This window comes from Brienomyrus brachyistius, chromosome 21 (genome assembly GCF_023856365.1).
Source record: "Brienomyrus brachyistius isolate T26 chromosome 21, BBRACH_0.4, whole genome shotgun sequence".
In the NCBI taxonomy this organism is placed as follows: domain Eukaryota; kingdom Metazoa; phylum Chordata; class Actinopteri; order Osteoglossiformes; family Mormyridae; genus Brienomyrus; species Brienomyrus brachyistius.
Window position 1 is genome coordinate 9259125 of NC_064553.1, and position 19985 is coordinate 9279109.

Consider the following 19985-nt stretch of genomic DNA (forward strand, 5'->3'; position numbering starts at 1 on the left):
CATGCAGATGACACAGATCTCAGTGCTAACATAGTTTCATTGGGGGGGGGGGGGGCTGTCTGCCAGCTACAATTACTGGAGTTTCACTGTATCACTGACTACACCAGGAAGTATTAAGAAAGCAAACATGTTTTTGGCCTTTTACCTACAGGCAAAATACAAATTCAGTCACCCTTCTGCGTTCATTATCAGATTAGTTTATGAGTAAATATCAGTAGAACAATACTCTGATGTAGATTTACGTAATGCTCAAAAGCAAAGTGCATTTGAATCCATCTTTCCTAAATAGGGACACACCACACAAACATTTGGGAGAAACAGAAGTTAAATGTACAAATCAGAAACGGCTTTGCCGTCTTTTGAAATTGGTTCCACATTTAATAAATACGTTCAAAATCACCACAAAAGCCTAACCTTGGTTCTAGCATATTCCAGTTTTAAGTTCGTATGTAAATGATTTGATTGCAGGGCATCCTTCCAAGTCGGGTAATTCTGTAAACCGACGGAGTCTGCGCAGCCCGCAGAAGCCGGCATTCCGCCTCCCAACTGCAAGCGTTTATGTCTCGAAAACTGCTATACACTCTGTCGTCCACTAGAGGGAGAGAGTACAGCGTTTTGGTGTTGGATGAGGTGGGTTCTGCGAAAGGCAACAGAAGACGCACGGAATGGTGTCAGGTTAATATTTTAATCTTTTGGTTGCTACTACTAACTGACAGCAGAGTTGTAAGTCATTTACATGGTAGTAGTGAAGAGCTGACACACATGGGGCAGTTCATGGAACAACGAGAATGTAGGATTTTGAGGAATCGTTGGGTTCATGTGCAAGAAGAATAACAAAAACCGTAAACAGAAACGTGAGTTAAGTTTTAGCGAAGTTGCCTCATACCTTCTGGAAGCTTAACTCCGCCCCCACCCAGGGCCTGCGTTTGCATGCTCTCTCCGCGAGGTGCCTGTTTGCGCTGGGTGCTCTGGATCCTTCCTGCAGTCCAACAACATGCACTTAGGCTAATTAGCATCTCTAAATGACTGTGGCGTGTGCCCTGCGATGGACCGGCATTCCATCCAGGTTGTCCTCTGCCTGGTTCCTTATACTGCACCTGACTGTACTCCGCTTGTAATAGCGGGTTGCCATTTTTGGCATGATTTGAGGGCTTAGGCCTCAAAAGGTCGAGCACGTTGCAGTTGCGGAGGACTGGTTTGGAGATGAGAATGCCCTGGGCACTTTCTTCATGCTCATGAATGTACACTTTGATTAATTTGTCCCCCCTGTGTTTCCAGCAAAGTGGCACCTCAGTGTCCTTTACAAGGGTGACAAGCACACAGTGTGCGCAGTGGCTGTACGTTATGACTGGAGGGGACCATTCAGGTTCTGTTTTGAGGTAACAGCCGGCCTGAATACAAACAAACACTTTCATTGACAGAGTGCGCCCACTTTCCCCTGTGATGACTTTCCCTTTAATACAGTCTACTGACTTCTGGTTGAAAGCTTCTTAGTGTAGTACTCATGGTCTTGGTTTTACCGTAATGTATGTGTTATAGGTCACCTTAAAGATGCTCAGCAGGTTTGAGGTTAAGCCCCCGTGTCACTGCAATGATCCAATTGTTCGCTCTTTGCAAAGCAAAATATTTGCATATATACCCATCTTCCTGTATTCAGAGGATGTCATGTAACTTCTGCTACCTGCAAATGAAATACACAAAGCATGTCTGTTCCCGTTAATGTTGTTACCTACTAATAGTTAATGGTTATTACTGTTAATTCATTATCTTTTTCAAAGCTTGACTTTCATTTATGATTCAGCACAACTTACTGATATAAGCTAGTCATGCACAAGCTGACTAGTCATAGTTATACGCTACTATTCACTTCATAAGTTCAGTTAGCAACTGTACTATTATCATGCAATTTTTTATCACTAGTACTACTTATGAAAGCTTTGTAAATCTTTGTGTCTGTGTTGTTTTTATTGGCTTGTTTTGTAGTGGGACAGCCCGCTGTGTCCTTTGTCGCTGCAAATGGTCATTACTTGGCTTTTTTTCTGATCTTGAGGGTCACATTTGATGCACGTCCCTCTACATACGCTTCAATGCCCAGGGGCTTCCATAAAAAGAGGGTTTCGGCAAGCCTTGCTTAAAATTTTTTAATTAAATTGTAAATTTTAACCCACCACCTCCAACTGACAACTTTTATCATCACCATCCTCAACCTCCCACTATCCCTCGACCATGTTGATGTCACCCATCCTCTAGGGAATGATGCCCGTCCTCAACGTGGGTCCTAGTCTTAGGGGACTGCCTGTTTTTCGGGATGCCTTGGACTGCCCTCCTTTGCGGAGCAGACACCGAGTTCTGTGGCCCTGACACTTGGAGTCCCGAGCCAGTTCCCCAGGAACCATCTGGCGTCTTTCAGGGCCCAGGCAGGCCTGCCTTGTGAAACTGCTCTTCACGATTCTGTTCTGGTGCCGAGATCGTTTCCCTTACTCACTTCCCCACAGCAGGACTGGGTGTTCCACCCCGTCGTGGGCCATCAGACATCCTATTCCCTAGTGGGATTCATCTCCAGGCCTCTGAGTTTACTTCGCTTGCTGGGTTTGGCACTTGCCAAGTCCTGGTCACTGTCTGGAGACCAGGCCTAGTATATCAAGGCCAAATATTTTGTAGAGGCCTACTGGTTCTCACACAAACGCCTTGATTACTCGAGTGCAGCAGTTATCATTTGTCTTACCAGGGCTGTGTGGGAAGGTCGTACTTCTCCCCACTCACAGCCATGCAGAAAAATTCATCCGGCCTAGGGAAAGCCACCACCCGCCAAGCAGGTCACTATGAATAGCGCATGGTGCATCCTTCTGCAGGCCTGCTTTGCGTACAGCGGTGCTAAAGCACAAGTGGCGTAACCGCTGCGGCGGAGCGATGCAGCCCCGCCAGATTGCATCACAAATGCAACGACTGCCCGCGGCCAGAACGATTCGCTCCGAGAACCCGTGCATTTCATCGTGCCCTTCCTAAGTTAGCGCGTTTATTTTTTGCATCGCGTCGCAGCTGCACATGCCTAAACAATAAAGCTAAACCGAGAATAGAATATATATTAAAAAAATACATGCTTCATTTATTAAATGAAAACTCACTATATTAAGGCGCTTCGGAACAAATCATAATTAGTACTGAATTGAACATTGTGTGTCAGTGACACAGGAAATGAATAGGCTAGTATTCAGAACAGAGACAGAACTACAATGAAAGCAAAACCATACCATTGCTGTTAGACGCAGGGGGTTCTGGGAATGTGCACCAGAGAACCTGGCATAGTAACCTAGGAACCATGTGACCCATCAAATCCATTTATCACAGGGCTAGTCACCACTAATCCCGCTAAAAGCAGAATTGGATGAAAAATAAGATATTGCCAATGCTGTTATGTAATCTGCAAACATCATGTTTTGTGAGCAGCACGGTGGCTCAGTAAACTGCACTGTGGCCTCCTTCCTCCAGGGTTGAGTGTTTTCCCACTTCTGTTTGGTGTGCGTGGAGGTTGCATCTTCACCCCATATCGTTCAAGTTTCCTCCCACAGCCTGAAAATTAGGAAGATAGGCTAAGCTGTGTCCCTGTATTACCCTTACTGCATGATTGCATGTGTGCATGTATGTGCCCTGTGATGGACTGGCATCCCTGCCAGGGTGGACTCCAGCCTTGTTCTGTGTTGGACGGGTTCCAAGCTCTCCGGGACAAGCGCATACACGGTAGAAGGATATATAATTTGTTGATCCCTGAATTTTTCTGATTCTAGTGTCCATTTAACACACTCATACAGTTCCTCTAGGATTGCTGGAGGATTCTGCAGTGACTGCCGATTAAAACCTTTTTTAGGTTTAGTGGAACTAAGGATTAAATCAGTCTATTCATTTGTAGTCATTTTAATAATGCTATAATATGTAATGAATTCATTTTAATTTGTTAATTCGGTGATTACACGAGAAAGTATCTACTAAAGTGTAAGTAATATTTAAGTTGCAAAAATGTAAGCTTGACTGCATCTTTACAGAAACTAATTCAGTAATTAATGGGTAAATGAAGAAATACTTATTGTTGTGTAATAATGACAAGGCTGTCAACTTGCGCCTATCCCACATTAGTAAAAGTTGTTCTACTGGCTACTCCTTATTAATAATAATAATCTCATGTACGTATGATAGAGTTAATATGTTGCAAATTGTTATGTTTTACATTGACGTACATTTTGTCATAACACCATATTTTCACCATTGTCCCAGATTCCTCTGCCATGAGACACACTTCACCCACAGGGATAGTGAATTTATAACAGTAACAGTAGATATCTACTGTAACATCTGTTTCATGACCGTGTTTAAAATCTGTTCCTTTCCATTCCTGAGAGGCTTCTACTGGAGTAATGGATTTCGTACTTCAAAGATAATAATTAACTGTTTACACTTTAGTCATTTCAGTAAAATATTGACAGGCAAGCTGGAATAAAAGACAACAGGCCAATTTGATCTCATTTGATTTTCATTACACATTCACTAAACACTAAGTGCATGTGCTCCCTGGAAATGTAATAGGAACGTGTTTAGCTAGAGACTTCAGGATGCTACGTTAAAATATGAAACCCCTAAATGCACAGTCTAATTCATTTATGACGGTGTAAAACTTGCCTCTGATTATGTTGGCCATGTAATTTCCCTTATTGTGAGCAATAACAATTCTTTCTGATAAATAATTTCCAGGTGAAACAGGAGTTGAGTTTTTAAAAGAATGATCTTTCACAGTCCAGTCTGGTTCCCTCTTTAGACACATGATTCTCAACTTAGCATGTGATATTGTGGCCATCGCTGTCTAAAATGCGTTCTCTCTGGACATCTCCTGGGCTCCCCATCAGCACAGAAAGTTCAACCAGTGCAGCCACATGGTAAGGTCATCCCTCCAGGGCATGTCCACTGCCTAGGGACCAGGGACAGTCCAAGAAATGGACTCTACAATCCCCAAGACTAAGGATGGGAAGCCTGACCTGCTAGACTTCCCTGATTATCCCATAGCCAGAACCTGGACCGCAAAACAGACAGATAATTAGAAAAATAAAATAAAAACTCAAATTAAATATTAATTAACGGTTATTAGCTATCTTTCATATGTTGCAATATTGATATAGTAAATTCATTTTGTTACACCTCTTTAGGTCTTTGTTGCAGTCGGGGGAGTGAAAATGCAGGCTGAAAGCGTGTCAGTGCAGATTCGGGTAAAACGGCAGACATAAACCACGCTAGATTTCCCTAACCTGTTTTCGGAACTCTAGGTTGAAATTACAATTTTTACCACAATTATATTTTCTTGTTTAGTTAAAGTAGGGACTATATTACTCATTCATTTAGAATGTTTTTTGTGCATTTTGTAGTGAGTTTATGTTTGAGTTCTGTTCGATTGGAGATTTCTTTCAGTCTATAAGACATACATGGTGGGCTTGCAGATTTTACGTGGCTCCGTGGGTAACACTGGGGCCTCACACCTCCAAGGTTAGGGGTTCGATTCATGGCTCAGCCTGTGCAGAGTTTCCCTCTGAGTATTCCAGTACTCCGCAACCCAAAGACATGCAGTTGGGAGAAGCCACCTTACAGTCACCCGATTCTCCTGCTAAGGAACAATCAAGTACAACGGAGCCAAAACAGGGTTTATTTCCCAAATCTCAACATTAGGTTTGGTTTGAAAGGCAAAGATTAAAGCACGGTGTACAAACAAATGCGTAAATCTTAAAACGCACAGATTATTCAGAGAACAAAACGTGAACTATAATAAGACAACAACAATTTAACCTGCCAAGTACTTCATAAATTCAAAGCAACTATTTAAGTGTACTGCACAATCGCGACCTCAGAACGGATCATGTCTAGCACACATCTCCGCTAATGTGTTATGCTCTAAGCCACCCACTTCTTTCATTCTCTGGGTTTCATGAAATGATGTAACACACCCAAGGGGTTCTACTCCACCTCTTAGCCGTGTACAGCAATGAGAGAAAGGAGAAACTACCCATCTAACTCATTCAACTCCATTCAACAGAAAACAAATTTACATTCTCTGGGCCCTCTCCCTTCAGTGGGGACTAGATACAGACCCCCCCCCTTCTGTGGAGCACACCTTACAATGCCTGACACACCATCAGACAGACATTTTGTCTGCTTAATCCTGGGACTTTAATCCTGAACCCTACGGTTGATGCTTGTGATATTTTAGGCATGGATTAACATGAAACCAGTATTCCACTCATTAAAGATAATGTTGCCTTGCCTCATAGCTTACCATTCCGTAGCTCTTCTAAACTGAGAGGTGAGGAGAGGTGAGTATCGTGTCGGGAGTGGACACCATGGATAGGCAACTGCAACTAGAGTGCTACTTCCTGTTCAGCCCATATCCTTTTTCTCAAAGAATATGACAGAATATTATAAAATACAGTGGAAACCACAACTATAGAATACCACTACTTAACGACTTCTAAAATCTTCTGCAGTAATACTTTTGCAAGGTGTCTTATTGGTAGATATGTATTTTATGACACCTATAATTTAAGATGTTTTAGTGAAAAATAGTATAGAATAGTGGTTATAACAATGCAGGATAACATCTGAATTGAAATGTAACTTAATACATTAAAACAATGGCTCATTACCCGTAACACTAGTTTGGTCTGGGTTTTACAAGTTTTACAATTATATGGTACGTCAGTTATTATAAAAGTATTCTGAAACTCCGCCTGATGTTATCATACTTATTCTCTTGCAATACAAACCCACTAATAAGCATATAAGAATAAGTAATGAATTACACTTCGCAACAAGTATATGAGTTTTAATGATCGAACCAGGGAGCCACTCCATGATTTCCATGAAACCATTTTAATGCTGCTTAAATTGATGGACTTTCACGTTATCCAATCAGTGATCGCAAAGCGTCAAATCTGCGTTCGCTCCAGTTACGTGGCCAATGAAATCTGTCCTGAACCAAATCCAATGACAATGCAAATGAACGGAGTCCGTACAGGAGCCATGTTGGTAGGGTAAGTTATTTATAGTCATCCCCTTAGATATTGCCTTTCTGCATTTAAATTCGTAGTATGTTCTGCTTACTTTTATACTTGCATCAAGTTATGCGCTCACTGCATTGAAGGCACAATATATGCTCTATTCTGCTTTCAACTGATATGCCGCCACTAGTGCATCGAGTTGCGTTCATTTTTGTTGTGGCACATTCTGCTTAACAGCTATTGAAGATATTGTAGCTAAGGTAACTGTTCGGATTCGTATTTTGTGATGCTGTAAAATGCCAAAACGCGCGCTTATCGCGCAGAAACATAAGTAAAGTGGTTTTTAAATCATTTGTTTTTTCTATTTTGTGTAACGCCGACCTTCACGTTTTAACGGCCAGGGAGTTTTTTAGAGGTCCGTAATGAGACCGCGCCATGCGCACTCCGGCGTTACTCGCTGGGGACACCTCCATCAAACGTGGGGAGGGGGCGGCCCGTTCAGCTGAAGAGACCCCGAGCCGCCAGCTTTCGCAAATACGAATTTATAGGTGATCCTGGTGCACTGGACCGCACCGGCTGGCTACATCGCACAGATACAGAGTTTGACCTCCCTTTAGAATCCCGAGTTTCATTTCAAGTCCCAAGTTTTCACGGTTCACGCTTAAGCGAGTAAACAACCGCGAACAAAACCGAACTTTACCGTGGCGAACCCTGCTATGAATAACCAAGCGCACGGAAGCCAGAACTGTGGGTTCATTTCCCGGAACAAACGTCCGCTATTGTGTTTTGAAAGGCAATAAAAAATAAAACGCGGCGCACAAATATATCGCGTAAATCTCAAAATGCACGAATTACCCAGAGAACAAAAAGCTAACTATACAGGATTATATGCATTTTTTATTTTAATTTGGCAGGTATACATTTTAAAACAGCTGGTGGGTGTGTGGATTTTTTTAAAACACCGGCCCTTGTAGTTAGCACGTGTACTGGGTGCGCTGATCTATTCATCTCGGACCGGCACATTCGCATTGGTTTCACGGTGCTTCGGTGGTTACGTGGGGGCTCCGATCCGGCGATGCATGGCTAAGAAGGAACATCGCTCCGCTACAGTAATGAGTCAGAGGTTAGTCGAGGGGCGTGTTCTCCTAGTTTGGAAATACTATCCATTGTTCCATCTTAGCGAATCAGAAGCAAACGTCTCTCTAGCGCCTGGCCAATCACACAGCAATGGCCGCCCCCTGACTCCGCCCACCACTGTATATTAAAGGCTCTCCCACCGCGTGAACTCGCCACTGGCACTTAATAATTGTGTTTTCGTATTGCTTCCAGTGGATTGCTTTTTTATTATTATATTTTCACCGGGCTTACCATATCAAGCGTTAACGTAGAAAATGGCAGACACAAAAGTAGATACCAGTTCGGACCTTTCCGCCAAGGTAAGGGGAAGCGTGATCGATGTGCGAACAATCCTAAGTATTATATTTCAGAATAACATTTTATCTTATAACCAACACAACTGATCTTGTAGTACAAAACTAATAGTTGTTGAAAATGTGCACAGCCTCCGGCGGATTTCAGTATGAGCATTTATCTGTTCGTCTCGATACTCGGTATCTGCATTTAGGGTAAATAAGTGACATGAAGGACGATTCAAAATGAACGTTTAACAAGCGCTCATTTGGATGTTACGGGAAACATGTTGAGAGGCTTCGCTTATTGTCCTGAGTGCAGCAGTCCGCGCGGGTTCTTTGTTTATAGGAGCGTGTCGGTTCCTCTTTGAACACGGACGCCGTAAGCCGGAGCTGCGCCTTCGCTTCGCAGATCTCCAGCTATATTTAACACGTTTGGAGATTTTTTCTCTCTACTCCTTCTCTGATCAAGTTGTGCATTTGCTGGACGGAATCAATCAATTTTACAATATGTACTCGACTTCCGAAATCTGGAAAAATGATAGCTGATAACTCGATCATTTTTTCATAATTTGTTTTATGTCGGAAATGCGAAGTAGTCATTCGCATGTTCATTTTTGCTTTTGTATCTGGATTTTTTTAAAGTGTGGTGTTAGTATCGATGTTTTTTTAGGAGGTTTACTGTAGCGGAGGTGGGTGATTTTTATTCCGGGAATAGTTTACGAGTTGACAGATTCTATGAATGACACCGGTTAGTCGGGAGAATGTGGTTTGCTTGTCGAAAAACTTAGCGAGCCCGGTGCTGAGCATACTGCCGCTTCGATTGCGGGGTCGCCGATTGGCTGGTTTATTATAAGAACGTGTATAAGAAGCCGCGCTGTTTACTATGGTCTCGCGGCGCGAACCCCCTGCGGAAAAGCGGGCGAGTTTGCTGCGTCTCCCTCGCGCGTTTGGGGGCAATAAGCAAGTTATCCGAAGCCTCCCGGAGAATCTGTCTGGTATAAAGCGCAATTCCGGGCGGCCGTGGTTCCGGAGAGCTTTCATCTAGATTGTTTAGATCCCGTTTACGCTTTTTTTTTAATCGAAAGAGGGGTTCAACAGCCGTGCAATTGCGTATTTTGGGTATTTTTGCGCTGATGATGGTCCTTTGCGCTGAGTGGCGATCGGAATCCGGCTTCGGGCGAAATTGCGCTGCATGGCGAAGGTTAATGCTCGGAGTGCGAACGGCAAATGACTATTATACAGTTATAGGTGTACTGTAAGTTTTTACTGAAAGTGAATTTGGAGTCTGTCTATAAGGGGGGCCTCTTGGCAAAAACTGGTGCGGATCGATCGGTTATGCTTGACGACGCAGATCCAAGTTGAGTGTTATAAACGGGGTAATGGCACAGGAGCCCGCTTTTCGGTCCGCGATGTGGCGTCTGTAATCCTTGCGCCCCGCGGCATCACTGATCAGCCGCGTATTTCTGTCCTTTCGAACAAACGAGTTCTGAATGCCAGGCGCTTGCTTCTGCACGCCGGATTATTTATAGTAAAATAGGCAGTGAAACCTATGCAATGGCATCGATGTAATGCAGCCGGTAAACGGCTTAAAAGATATGGATTACATAAACTAATTAAAACGATTTATTTTTGATACTTTTATTTCTGATACAAGGACGGCATGTGGTGTCGCCAGAAAAATCGATGTTTAAAAATACAGTCTGTAAAATATGTAGGGGAATACTATTTCTTTTGCTCGGTTCTTTGCCAGAGAATAAGTAATTTAGTGTGACCTAAATACTTCATACTAGGAGAACGTGACTCTGGCTCTGACCTTAATAAGTTCTTGGCGCTTTAAAAAAGATATTACGGTGAATCAGAGACCTAAATTAGGATGAAATGAGCTTATGCTTTCGTCGCTATTGTCCCCCTTCACTCTAGTGACTTAACCAGCCTCTTTCTGGTTGTCTGCATTGGTGCTGGTTTGCTGTGTTTAAATCGGGCAATGCACTATGGGAGTTGAGGTGTTTTCCCCGGGCGTGTCTTCTTCAGAGACCTATGGTGTGCAGGAAATTGAACTACAACACCCACCTTATCCCTACATAATCAGAGTATCAGATTACACGGCTTCTATATCTATTGAAGTAGGCGGGATTCAGAGTATAGCCGCAGCCAATGGGATGTTAATGATGGAAGTGTCGCATTTCAAATGCAAAACGAAGGTTGCCTTTTACGGCGGAGGGGGCGTTGATGGATGTGGAAGACGCTCCTCGTTTTTCTCCGCTACAGAATGCTAAGCGCTGGTGGCTCTTCACATTTGGCGAGCCCCACTTTGCCAAAGTGGGCTTACATTTGGGGGGAACTAACATTTCATTCAGTAGTTTGCTACTTGAGCATCTGGTTGAGTTTTCCATTTATTCTGCTTCAGGAGCTGAAAGAGAAGAAACTTGTGGAAGAGACGGAAAATGGAAAAGAGGCACCTGCCAATGGAAAGGCAGTAAGTTAAACATTCCTTATGCGCGGCTCATTGTGTGTTAATCCGTGCCTCTGCATTTTTATGGGAGAACCTTCTGAATGTTCATGCCATTTCTAGTAGTGATCTATAACTGCCGTTTTGCGCTTTAACAGGAGAATGAGGAGAACGGGGAACCTGAAGTGGATGATGAAGAGGACGATGATGAAGTAGGAGAAGAGGAGGATGAGGAAGATGACGGCGATGGTAGGTCGCTGTGTGGCATGCTTGATCTACATCTCCAAAGCTGTACTGTCCAAGTGAAACACAGGGGTGTGAAACTAGTTCTGTTTTTTTTTTAGGTGATGAAGATGATGATGAAGATGAAATTGAGTGTGGCACAAAGCGGGCAGCCGAGGATGATGATGAGGATGATGAGGTACTTTCTGGTGGATAAATGTGTGACGTTCAGTTCAGGAACACAGCTGGGATGTATTCTGATGTCTGCCCCATTGCTTCTGCTCTAGGAGGACATTGAAGCCAAGAAGCAGAAAACTGACGACGACGACTGAGTTCCCCCAACACCGTGGAAACCCTCAGCGCCACCCGTCAGCCTGCCCTTTGGGTCCAGTGGTGTGTGGCAGGGGGGCGGCAGGAAACATGGTCATCTTAAGTAGAATTCAACGACCGAATTCACCCACCCAACTGCAAATTTTTTAAAAACCAACCAAGACTTCAAGGCTATAAGCTCTCGACTAAATACTTTAAAAGAATTTCTTTGTATTTTTATTTACATTTTATATTTTTGTACATATTGTTAGGAGGTCAGCCATTTTTGACATTGATCTCTGGTGACCAAACGGTGCTTTGAAGTTAATGCTTCTCTAGAAATGAATTATACTTGTCTGACCATGTCATTATCTCAACTGAAAACTGTATAAAATCAAAGGCCGTTGAATTCAGAGCATTCCAGTAAATTTGTTGTATGTACTTTAGTTGTACCATAAGTAGTTGGTTTGTATGGGATGGCAAGGCCAAAGAAAAGGGTTTTTCTTTTCTTTTTTTTTGTCTACAAAATTGTTTATTGTGGCCTGTTTGTATGTGTGAAGTTTGTTGTCCAACAATAAACCGGAATTTTATTTTGTGAGGTTCCACTTTTTCCCCCTTATTGATAAAATTGACTGTTTTAAATAAAGAGAAAACAAATAGTTATACCTCCTATTAAAATGGACTTTTGAATATTTGCAGTTGTATTACATTTTTACTTTCGGTGTGTGTTTGTTTTGTGCTGCATTTTTACTTTGGGTGATTCTTGGGTCATTTTCCATGTCTAAACACGCAGTTTTACACGAGTTGCAATTGGAGATGTATGACATGTTAGGAATTCCAGCAAGCCAATATTGCTCAGCCGCTGCATGAAAAACGCAGTGCATTAGAAGGTTCACGTAGTGATAACCACTGACCTTCAGGTGCATTTCCATAAGGTCAACTTAGAAGGGGCTGTGATATTCCTGAATACCAACTATGTCAGGTTTGTGGAAAACACAAGACGTGGGGTGTCAATTTCCTCATTTGCCCCAGTTTTCTATTAATGGCAAATGAATTTTTAGGTTCCGTCTTGAACCAGTACCTGTTTGTGTATATTTTGCACATGCGTGACCCATTTCTAAGGCTGAGTGTTGGTACTTGCGAGTCAAGGGCATTTGAGCCATGGCGCTCCCACAATCCTACATGCTGGCCTAAATTCTAGTATAACCAGAAGTACACGAGACTGCATCTTAATTTAAAAAAAAAAGTGATCGACGGCAGTGACATCATAGTCCTGAATTAGATCAAAGGTGGCAAAGAAACATTATGCCATGTGGTGACTATTCTTCAAACCTGCACACAGCCCCATGCCAGACTGATTTTAGAAACACAGCCTTTCAGTTTCATTGACATTAATCCTGAGAGCTTTTTCTTTCAATATGACTGACGAGCATTTCCTGCTGTGCGGTGGTCAGATATCAATCTAATATTCTGCTAAGCACAAGTCTGCTGTCTCTCTAACAGGGTGGTTTCCGGTTCAGTCTGGGCACTGCTTGAAAGCAAAAGTATCTACTGCAGGAGCACCTTAAGGCTTCAGAAGATGCAGCTGTGTTTCAAAGCAGGGGGGCAGAATATTACCCATTCCTTGTTAATAATGCTTGGCATTTATAATTATTCTGCATTGTACTTGTTTAGACAGCAGACACCACTGTCTGTGATGGTTGTAGGTTTCTCTTTCATGTGTCTATTGAAAGGGTAGTCTATTTGATGGGACACCTCTGATCAGACTTCAAAGGCCGTACCGACAGAGGTGTCCTATGGCGACTGAGAAGGAGTTCGAGTCTGGGTGCTCTGCCATCTTCCTTGGACAGGAACGATGTCACAGATTACAGTTCGGCAACAATCCCTTGGTTACGATTCGAAGCCCTTGCAGTGGAAAGGATTAACGGCGGATAGTTGTTGCTTGATTTCTGAGGTGTGCCAGGTTGGGTGTGGGACGATGTGCGTGCGTCGGGGGGGGGGTCATGTTTAAAGATGCGATATAAAAACGGCGACAACAGAGAGGATCTTTCTCTGTAACAACTATACAATGCAAAGGTCAGGCTTGTCATCTCGAGGGGTGCTAGACTCTCTCTGTTTGCCTTTTGCCTGTGGTCAAAAGTCAGGATTTCCAACCAGGATTTCCAGCCGGGGTACCTTTAATCAACATGCTCACGCTGAACGACCTTGGCAAAAGCATCCCGTCATATAAATTAGTAAATCGTAAGCTATATTACAGAGTGATCTATTTAGTATTAAAGAAGAGTACTTCCAATACGGCCTTCAAAAATCTTGGTCATAGTTTGGCCTACAAGGTAGATGTGTAGCACTGCGCAAAAATTTTAGGCAGTCGAAGAAAATTCTGTTCATATAATCTTCATGCTGCTGTAAAACTATGACATGTCTGTCAAAGTGTCAGCTTAGCTGTTTCAAAACCTCTGCTAGTCACCCCAGTATGTGCAGCGAACATCCGACACACCCGTTATTCACCTCCTGCAGCTAATCAAATACCTCGTTGACGTTTTTGAGACTAATTGATTTAATTAATTAAGTGAGCTTGTCGTCAAACGTAACAAATACGTGGAATGGCTGGGGTGCCCCCCAAGGAGAGGTTTGGAAGCCCAAGTGTGTCCTTCTAACCATCCAACAAGAAATCAGTATCTTTTTGGTGGGAATGGGGGACATTCTCAAACGCCCTTCTTGTGTTTCTTTTCATTTTTCTCTTTAATTTTGTACGTCTCCGGCTTTAAAGCAGCTGCTTTCATTTCTCCTTACTCTTTCAAACTAGTTTCATTTTCGCCAATTTATGAGAGAGTGTGGCACTTTCCAGAAGGCAAGCATTTCACATCACCTCCTGGATAAGAACCCAGGCGAAGAAAATATTCTGTATTGTCTTTTTTTGTCCTCTTAAGTCGCACTTCAGGCATTTGTGCCTGCAGAATGACATGGGGTTGACATTATGACGTCACGGTGCTGGACGTGTTTTTAAAACTCCAAGAAGCACATTCAGAGGAGGATTCCAGAATGAGTTTTATTGGCTGCAATCAATCGGCAAAACACCCCATCACGTTGCCCTTTTTATTAATACATTTACACTGCTAAGTAGCAGGGCTTTGTCATTATATCTGTCACACGATCCTCTAAACTAAAGCTTAAAGTTGCTCACTTCTTACCACATTCTTCGTTGTATAGTTCCTGATGACCTGTTAGCCTAAACAGACTATTGTCCGGGGAATCAAAAATAGCAACAAAAAGCATAACCATGCAGATTAATAGCAGGTAAGCACAAACATTGTCTTATGTGTAAGTGGTTAGTTCATAGTGTGTCCAGGTGAAGTCTGGGCTATTTCTGCTTCTTTCTGCTTACTGCTGACTAGCTTGAGTTAGACTGTTAACTGGTGTTGACTGGTAAATAGACCCTGTTCCGTAACTGGATAACACTGACAATAACATTCATTTGGGGTCTTTATCCAGACATTCTTGTCACACCAGGTTGATGCAGTAGCGCTGGAAGTACGGGCGCTGTGGGTGATCTGGCACCCCCTCCTGGCTGTTCCGACAAAGCAAACCGTAACGTCACATCTCACAGTGGCTCCGAGACGACTTTATGATTATTTGCCCAAAAAGACCGTTGTTTGTTGTCAATAGCTAATGATGGTGCAAAAGAGAATTCAGCGGAGTCTATTGGTCGTTCCAACTTTCAGTACCCTGAGCTTAAAATGTTTTCCCGCATCTATGGGTCAATGATGATGCCAGGTAGACTAAGCTTTCCACTGTAGAAGAGAGTTAAGGGATAATCTGCTTGAGGTTTGAGTTATCATCTTCACCAATAACATCATCCTGGTTGTGTCAAGATGCAAAACATGACACTATGGGGAAAATGAGGTTTTGGGCAGGCACATACTCAATCCAATTAAAATTTTAGGGTTTTTCCTTTGTCCTGTCCCATGGGGAATCAGTTCCATAATGGGATGGCATGGAATTCATGCAGGTTCTTAGGCTAAATAATCCGGGTTTGGCGTATCTCTGGCACTTTAGCTCTAAGACGTAGTGCTCACAACTGATCCTGGGTTAAGAATGGTTTTTGTTTTTGTTTTTTTATTGCAGTACATTGTGGTCTTAGAATAAACATGGTACTATCAAGGCAAACGAATTCAATAGGTCCTGACTGTGCAATGTGGGTCAGTAAACAAATGGCACAAATCTACGACCCCATGGCATTTGAAAACTGGTGCTTTGTGTTTGACGTAAAGACCACTGTCCAGCTGTACAGTGCAGAACGGCAGCTGGATTCCATCCAGGGTTGATGGGTCGACGGGAAAAATGGGTCAGATGAACAGAGCAAGGAGGCAGCTGCTTTGTATCCACGGGGGCCTTGTAGTGCGAACCCTGCAGTGAAATGTGAAGGGAGCCAAACGAAAATTCCACTATTCTGTAAAAGTAAAGGATGATCTCATGTTCTTACCAGTAGCTTCTGTTTAATGTCTCGTATGTTTGTAAGAGTAACTCACGCGCCCCAAGATACACCTATTATTATTTTTAAAATGTTCGTTTCGAAACATTAAGAATATAGAATCTATGAGTTTTCATATGTGTCTTAAATCTGATTTTTTTTAAGTTTACCACTGTAGTCCCTGAACTTGTTACTTCAATTACTCTCCTTGTATAAGATAGGGGACCATTTCTCCAGCCTCTCTACGGTCGGTCCTGAGTGCAGACTCCACTGCATTTCATTTCTCTAGACACTGGTTATGGTGGAAATCTGGGCATGGTCTCTGTCATGACCAGCCCGTATGCTCCTCCTGTGTGCCACGCCCCTTCATTTACCTCGTGTGTATTACCAACGTACCAGCTGTCCCTCGTTCATTATGCTGTCGTGCTGCATGTCTTTGTCTGTTCCATGTCCCTGCTCCCAGTCTCCATTAAACCTCGTATTCCCCAATCTTCCGCGCCCCTGTCCCGTTTCCCCGACAGGACGTGGCAGACTAAGTTCGACAGAACTCGTTAACATTTAGTCTAAGTTTAGCTACAGGCTTAGTAGGTGGGATGATGGGTAGGCACGGGCTGCAAGACTACAAGAAAGAAGGGTAGCGAAAGGATTTTTGCCATGAGGTGAAGACCTGTTAGTTTGATAGGTAACCTGCAAGATTTCAAGAGGAATGATTCATGCCCCAAACACAAGTCATGGACCACAATATTTTTGTTAATGTCTTTTAACTGAAAGACCCGCATGGTTTACATTGCGGAAGGATAGCGTTGGGAGTTCTGGGACCAAAACCAGCAACTATTTAGTCACATATCCTCAACTACAATGCCATCTGCTGGCCCTGTATAGGAAGCAAAAAAGTGCATGTTGTTCATTCCACATTGCGGTGAGATTGAGTTAGGGTTAAGGTTTGAAATTCTTCAACTTCATTTTTCAAGTATGCTATTTACCAGTGTAATGGCTCCAGTGGTGTAACCTATACTGCTGGTTAGTGGTTTCTGTGTCTAGTCACTATAACCTTTCGGTTACATTACAAGGAGAAGACCGAATAATATCTCACTTTTTTTTTAATTTATAGTCATTTTCACTGCCTCATCACATGGGACACTACTCACCAATATGTGTGACATTTCACTGATGCAGTGTCCAGGTTCTTTCTCATCAGACAGCAATATTGATTATTTCCTCCCTTTGGTGTGGAGAGGAGACTTCACATTGTTGCACTCTCCGTATTCAGCTGGCTGTTGACTGGAGTATTTCAGCCTGGGTCCGTGCTCCGTAGTACGATACCAAGACCACCACTGGAGTTAGACCCTGCTTAACACCTCCCATGGTCTCCCCCATACAGTGGTGAGTGCATTGGGTTTACCACTAGCTTATACTACAGTAGCGAAGCATAACTTCTTTTTTTCTACCGTCCTCTGCTCCCCACCACCTCGAATAATACTGTCATCCTCACTATATGTGGATCCAGGGGCACCATAACCAAATGGTTGTATAGATGAACATCTTTGAAGTCAATTGTCAATTCTGTTAACACAGCATATGTTCCTTTGAAGTCCCTTGCCAAGCCACTATTAGCCCCAACGGTTGCATTTCTGCATTACTATCTGTGTTGGTAAAAGTTGTTGATCGATATGGAAGTTACTGATCTCCCACATACCTGTACATGTGACCTTGATGAACTCACCTGGCCTCCGGAGTCCTTCTGTTTGCTTTTTTTTCACAAAAAACCAACAAAACTGCCAAATGTACATATCTATGTACATCTGCTAAGCTGTGCTTACCTGTCAGAGCATTCAACAAGTCTCCAGAAGACAGACAGGCTTGGTGTAGATTTCGGGGGTGCTTGGAGACCTCCCAGGTTCACGTTCAGTGTTGTCCCCCTCACCATTATCCCTCAATCCCATTTCTGGAAAAAAAAAATTATTGCTTTTGTATCCATTGCATGCTCTCTTTCAGTCTTCTTCGTCCAATATTCCCGGTCTCCTGTTCCAAAAGAAACTCAACCGTCTCATTCATATATTCCTGGATAGTGCTGAGCTCCTCAACAAGAGCTATGTAAGGAAAAGTTGAGGGTGATAAAAGGGGAAAAACACACATTTTCTGGTTATGCTGCCAAATTAGATTAAAAAAACAACAACAATAGACTTCACGTTTAACATGTAAGACATAGCTGTCCCTCTTTCTTTGCTTTTGCAGATGTGGCTTTCTGTCTGGTGGAGCAGCTGAATGCAAAATTGCTACATTTGAGAAGAGGTTTTAGTTCCTCTTCAGACCTCCCAGATTGCTCAGTAGAACCGGCTTCCTTTCCTGAGCTTCCTCTACCACCCTGTGGAAGAAAGTGGTATTGCAAGTGCTCAGGCGCTACGGTTTTCGTAATGAAAGACTCGTATGGAATCAAATGCGTTGCATTACATGTATTTTAACATGAGCGTTTATTTATTAGAAAGTAAACTACACACTTCTGCCGCACAGTTTAAAAAATTTTAATCCGACGAACATTAAGCATCTTGACTCGTCTCGTGGTTACATGAAATCGCCCGCTTTTCATTTAATAAATTGCTTAGTATATGGCGAGGAGCTTCGATAATTGCAGCATAAACATGTTTTGTCAAAGCCCTTTTGCAAAGCTTTGTGATGGTTTAAATATCCTACTAAATCGCTCCATTTGGTGAGTATTCAGCCGTGCGTGCGGTAACTATGTTAATTTCGCCCTGTAAACGAGACACACTATTAAGATTTTACTGCGCACCGACACGGGCAACAATTGCCTTTGCAAGATAATGAAACACCCTCCACGTAGTTCACTTCCTTGAGGTATTTTACTTCCTCTGTATTTTTAAAATTTCCACCATCGACTGCCTGCAATTCTGTAATTGCAGTGTAATTGTAATTCTGTAATATCTTCAAGCCCCGATGTCTTTTATGTGTTCCTGTCCTGCAATACAGGTTGCAATTTACGTATTGTATGTGGGCGATGCCCCCCAAGGGGTTTAAGAGATTGACTGAAGAGGTTTGTTGACCCCCCCCCCCCGAACTCATGCACCCTCCCCGCCTGTTAAAGCCCACGCTGCGACCATAGAGACAATACTTCAGCTTGCCCTTGGCAACAGTCGCCTCGCCTGGCAGCGGGGGTGGGGGTTAGGGTGGGGGTGGCTGGTAGGAGCCGGTGTTCGGCGAAACAGCTGCGAGAAGCGACGGCTCTAATGGTTTATAAATAAATGAGCGTGTGTGGCAGCTATTTGTCAGATTCATTAAATGTAATGGCGGCCTTATATCGTTACAGTCGTATGAAGCGCTCCTCTGCATTTGACTCAGAGATGTAAGCGTGACCTCCTACCCAGTGTGGTCTGATCCTACCCCCCACCCCCCCCCCCCGCCGCCATGTTATCACTTGTCCGCATTCCAGTTATGCTATTATTGTCAGGAGGGCTCTGCCTCATAAAAACATTTATGCAGCTACATGCATAATGTATATGAAACTGGATCGGCATTAAATAAGTTAAAGCTCCGACACATTAATTCTCTGACAGCAGCACGAACACGTGTGTCCAGAGTGAGATCATCACCCACCTTGGGGTTGGATTGAGAGGCATCCCTGTGGTTAATGCCTTCTTGAACTGGTTCCAGAGTGGGTGTGTGTATGTGCTTTGGAGAATGAGGTTAATTTTTTGGCTTGCGAGATGAGAGACGGGACCCTGGGTTAGGGGCAGGCAGGGCAGGTGGCCTTGAGAAGGTGGTAAGTGGGCACCAGGGACTTAAGACCTACCCGTCAGAGAGGCTAAACGGCACCTGAGACCTGTTACTGATCTTCACCCAGAGGATGGGTGTCTATTGGCAAAACACCACAGCACAAATCCCTCCCCCTCAACAGAATCCTGGGACCATGTTAATGAAAGGGAGAGCCATACCCGTACCCTGTATTAGAGTCTGCTTGTGCATGCTCCATTTTAGCATGCGCGGCTGTCGCCGGTATTTCCCGCATGTGTTTATATATGCGCCGTTCGCTTGTCTTGGATGGGCTGCGGACATTGCCGCAGTCCCAGGGCTCGTCC

At 43.4% G+C, this 19985-nt stretch overlaps 1 protein-coding gene across 1 annotated transcript; it reads left to right on the plus strand.

The window, feature by feature from the left end:
* The first annotated feature begins 8305 nt into the window (after window positions 1-8305).
* LOC125716257 (prothymosin alpha-A-like) lies at window positions 8306-12117 on the plus strand. The gene is made up of 5 exons (XM_048988381.1): window positions 8306-8467; window positions 10851-10919; window positions 11051-11141; window positions 11237-11313; window positions 11402-12117. The coding sequence occupies exons 1-5, from the start codon at window positions 8423-8425 to the stop codon at window positions 11444-11446; spliced, it is 327 nt and encodes a 108-aa protein (XP_048844338.1). The 5' UTR covers window positions 8306-8422; the 3' UTR covers window positions 11447-12117.
* Window positions 12118-19985: the final 7868 nt, after the last annotated feature.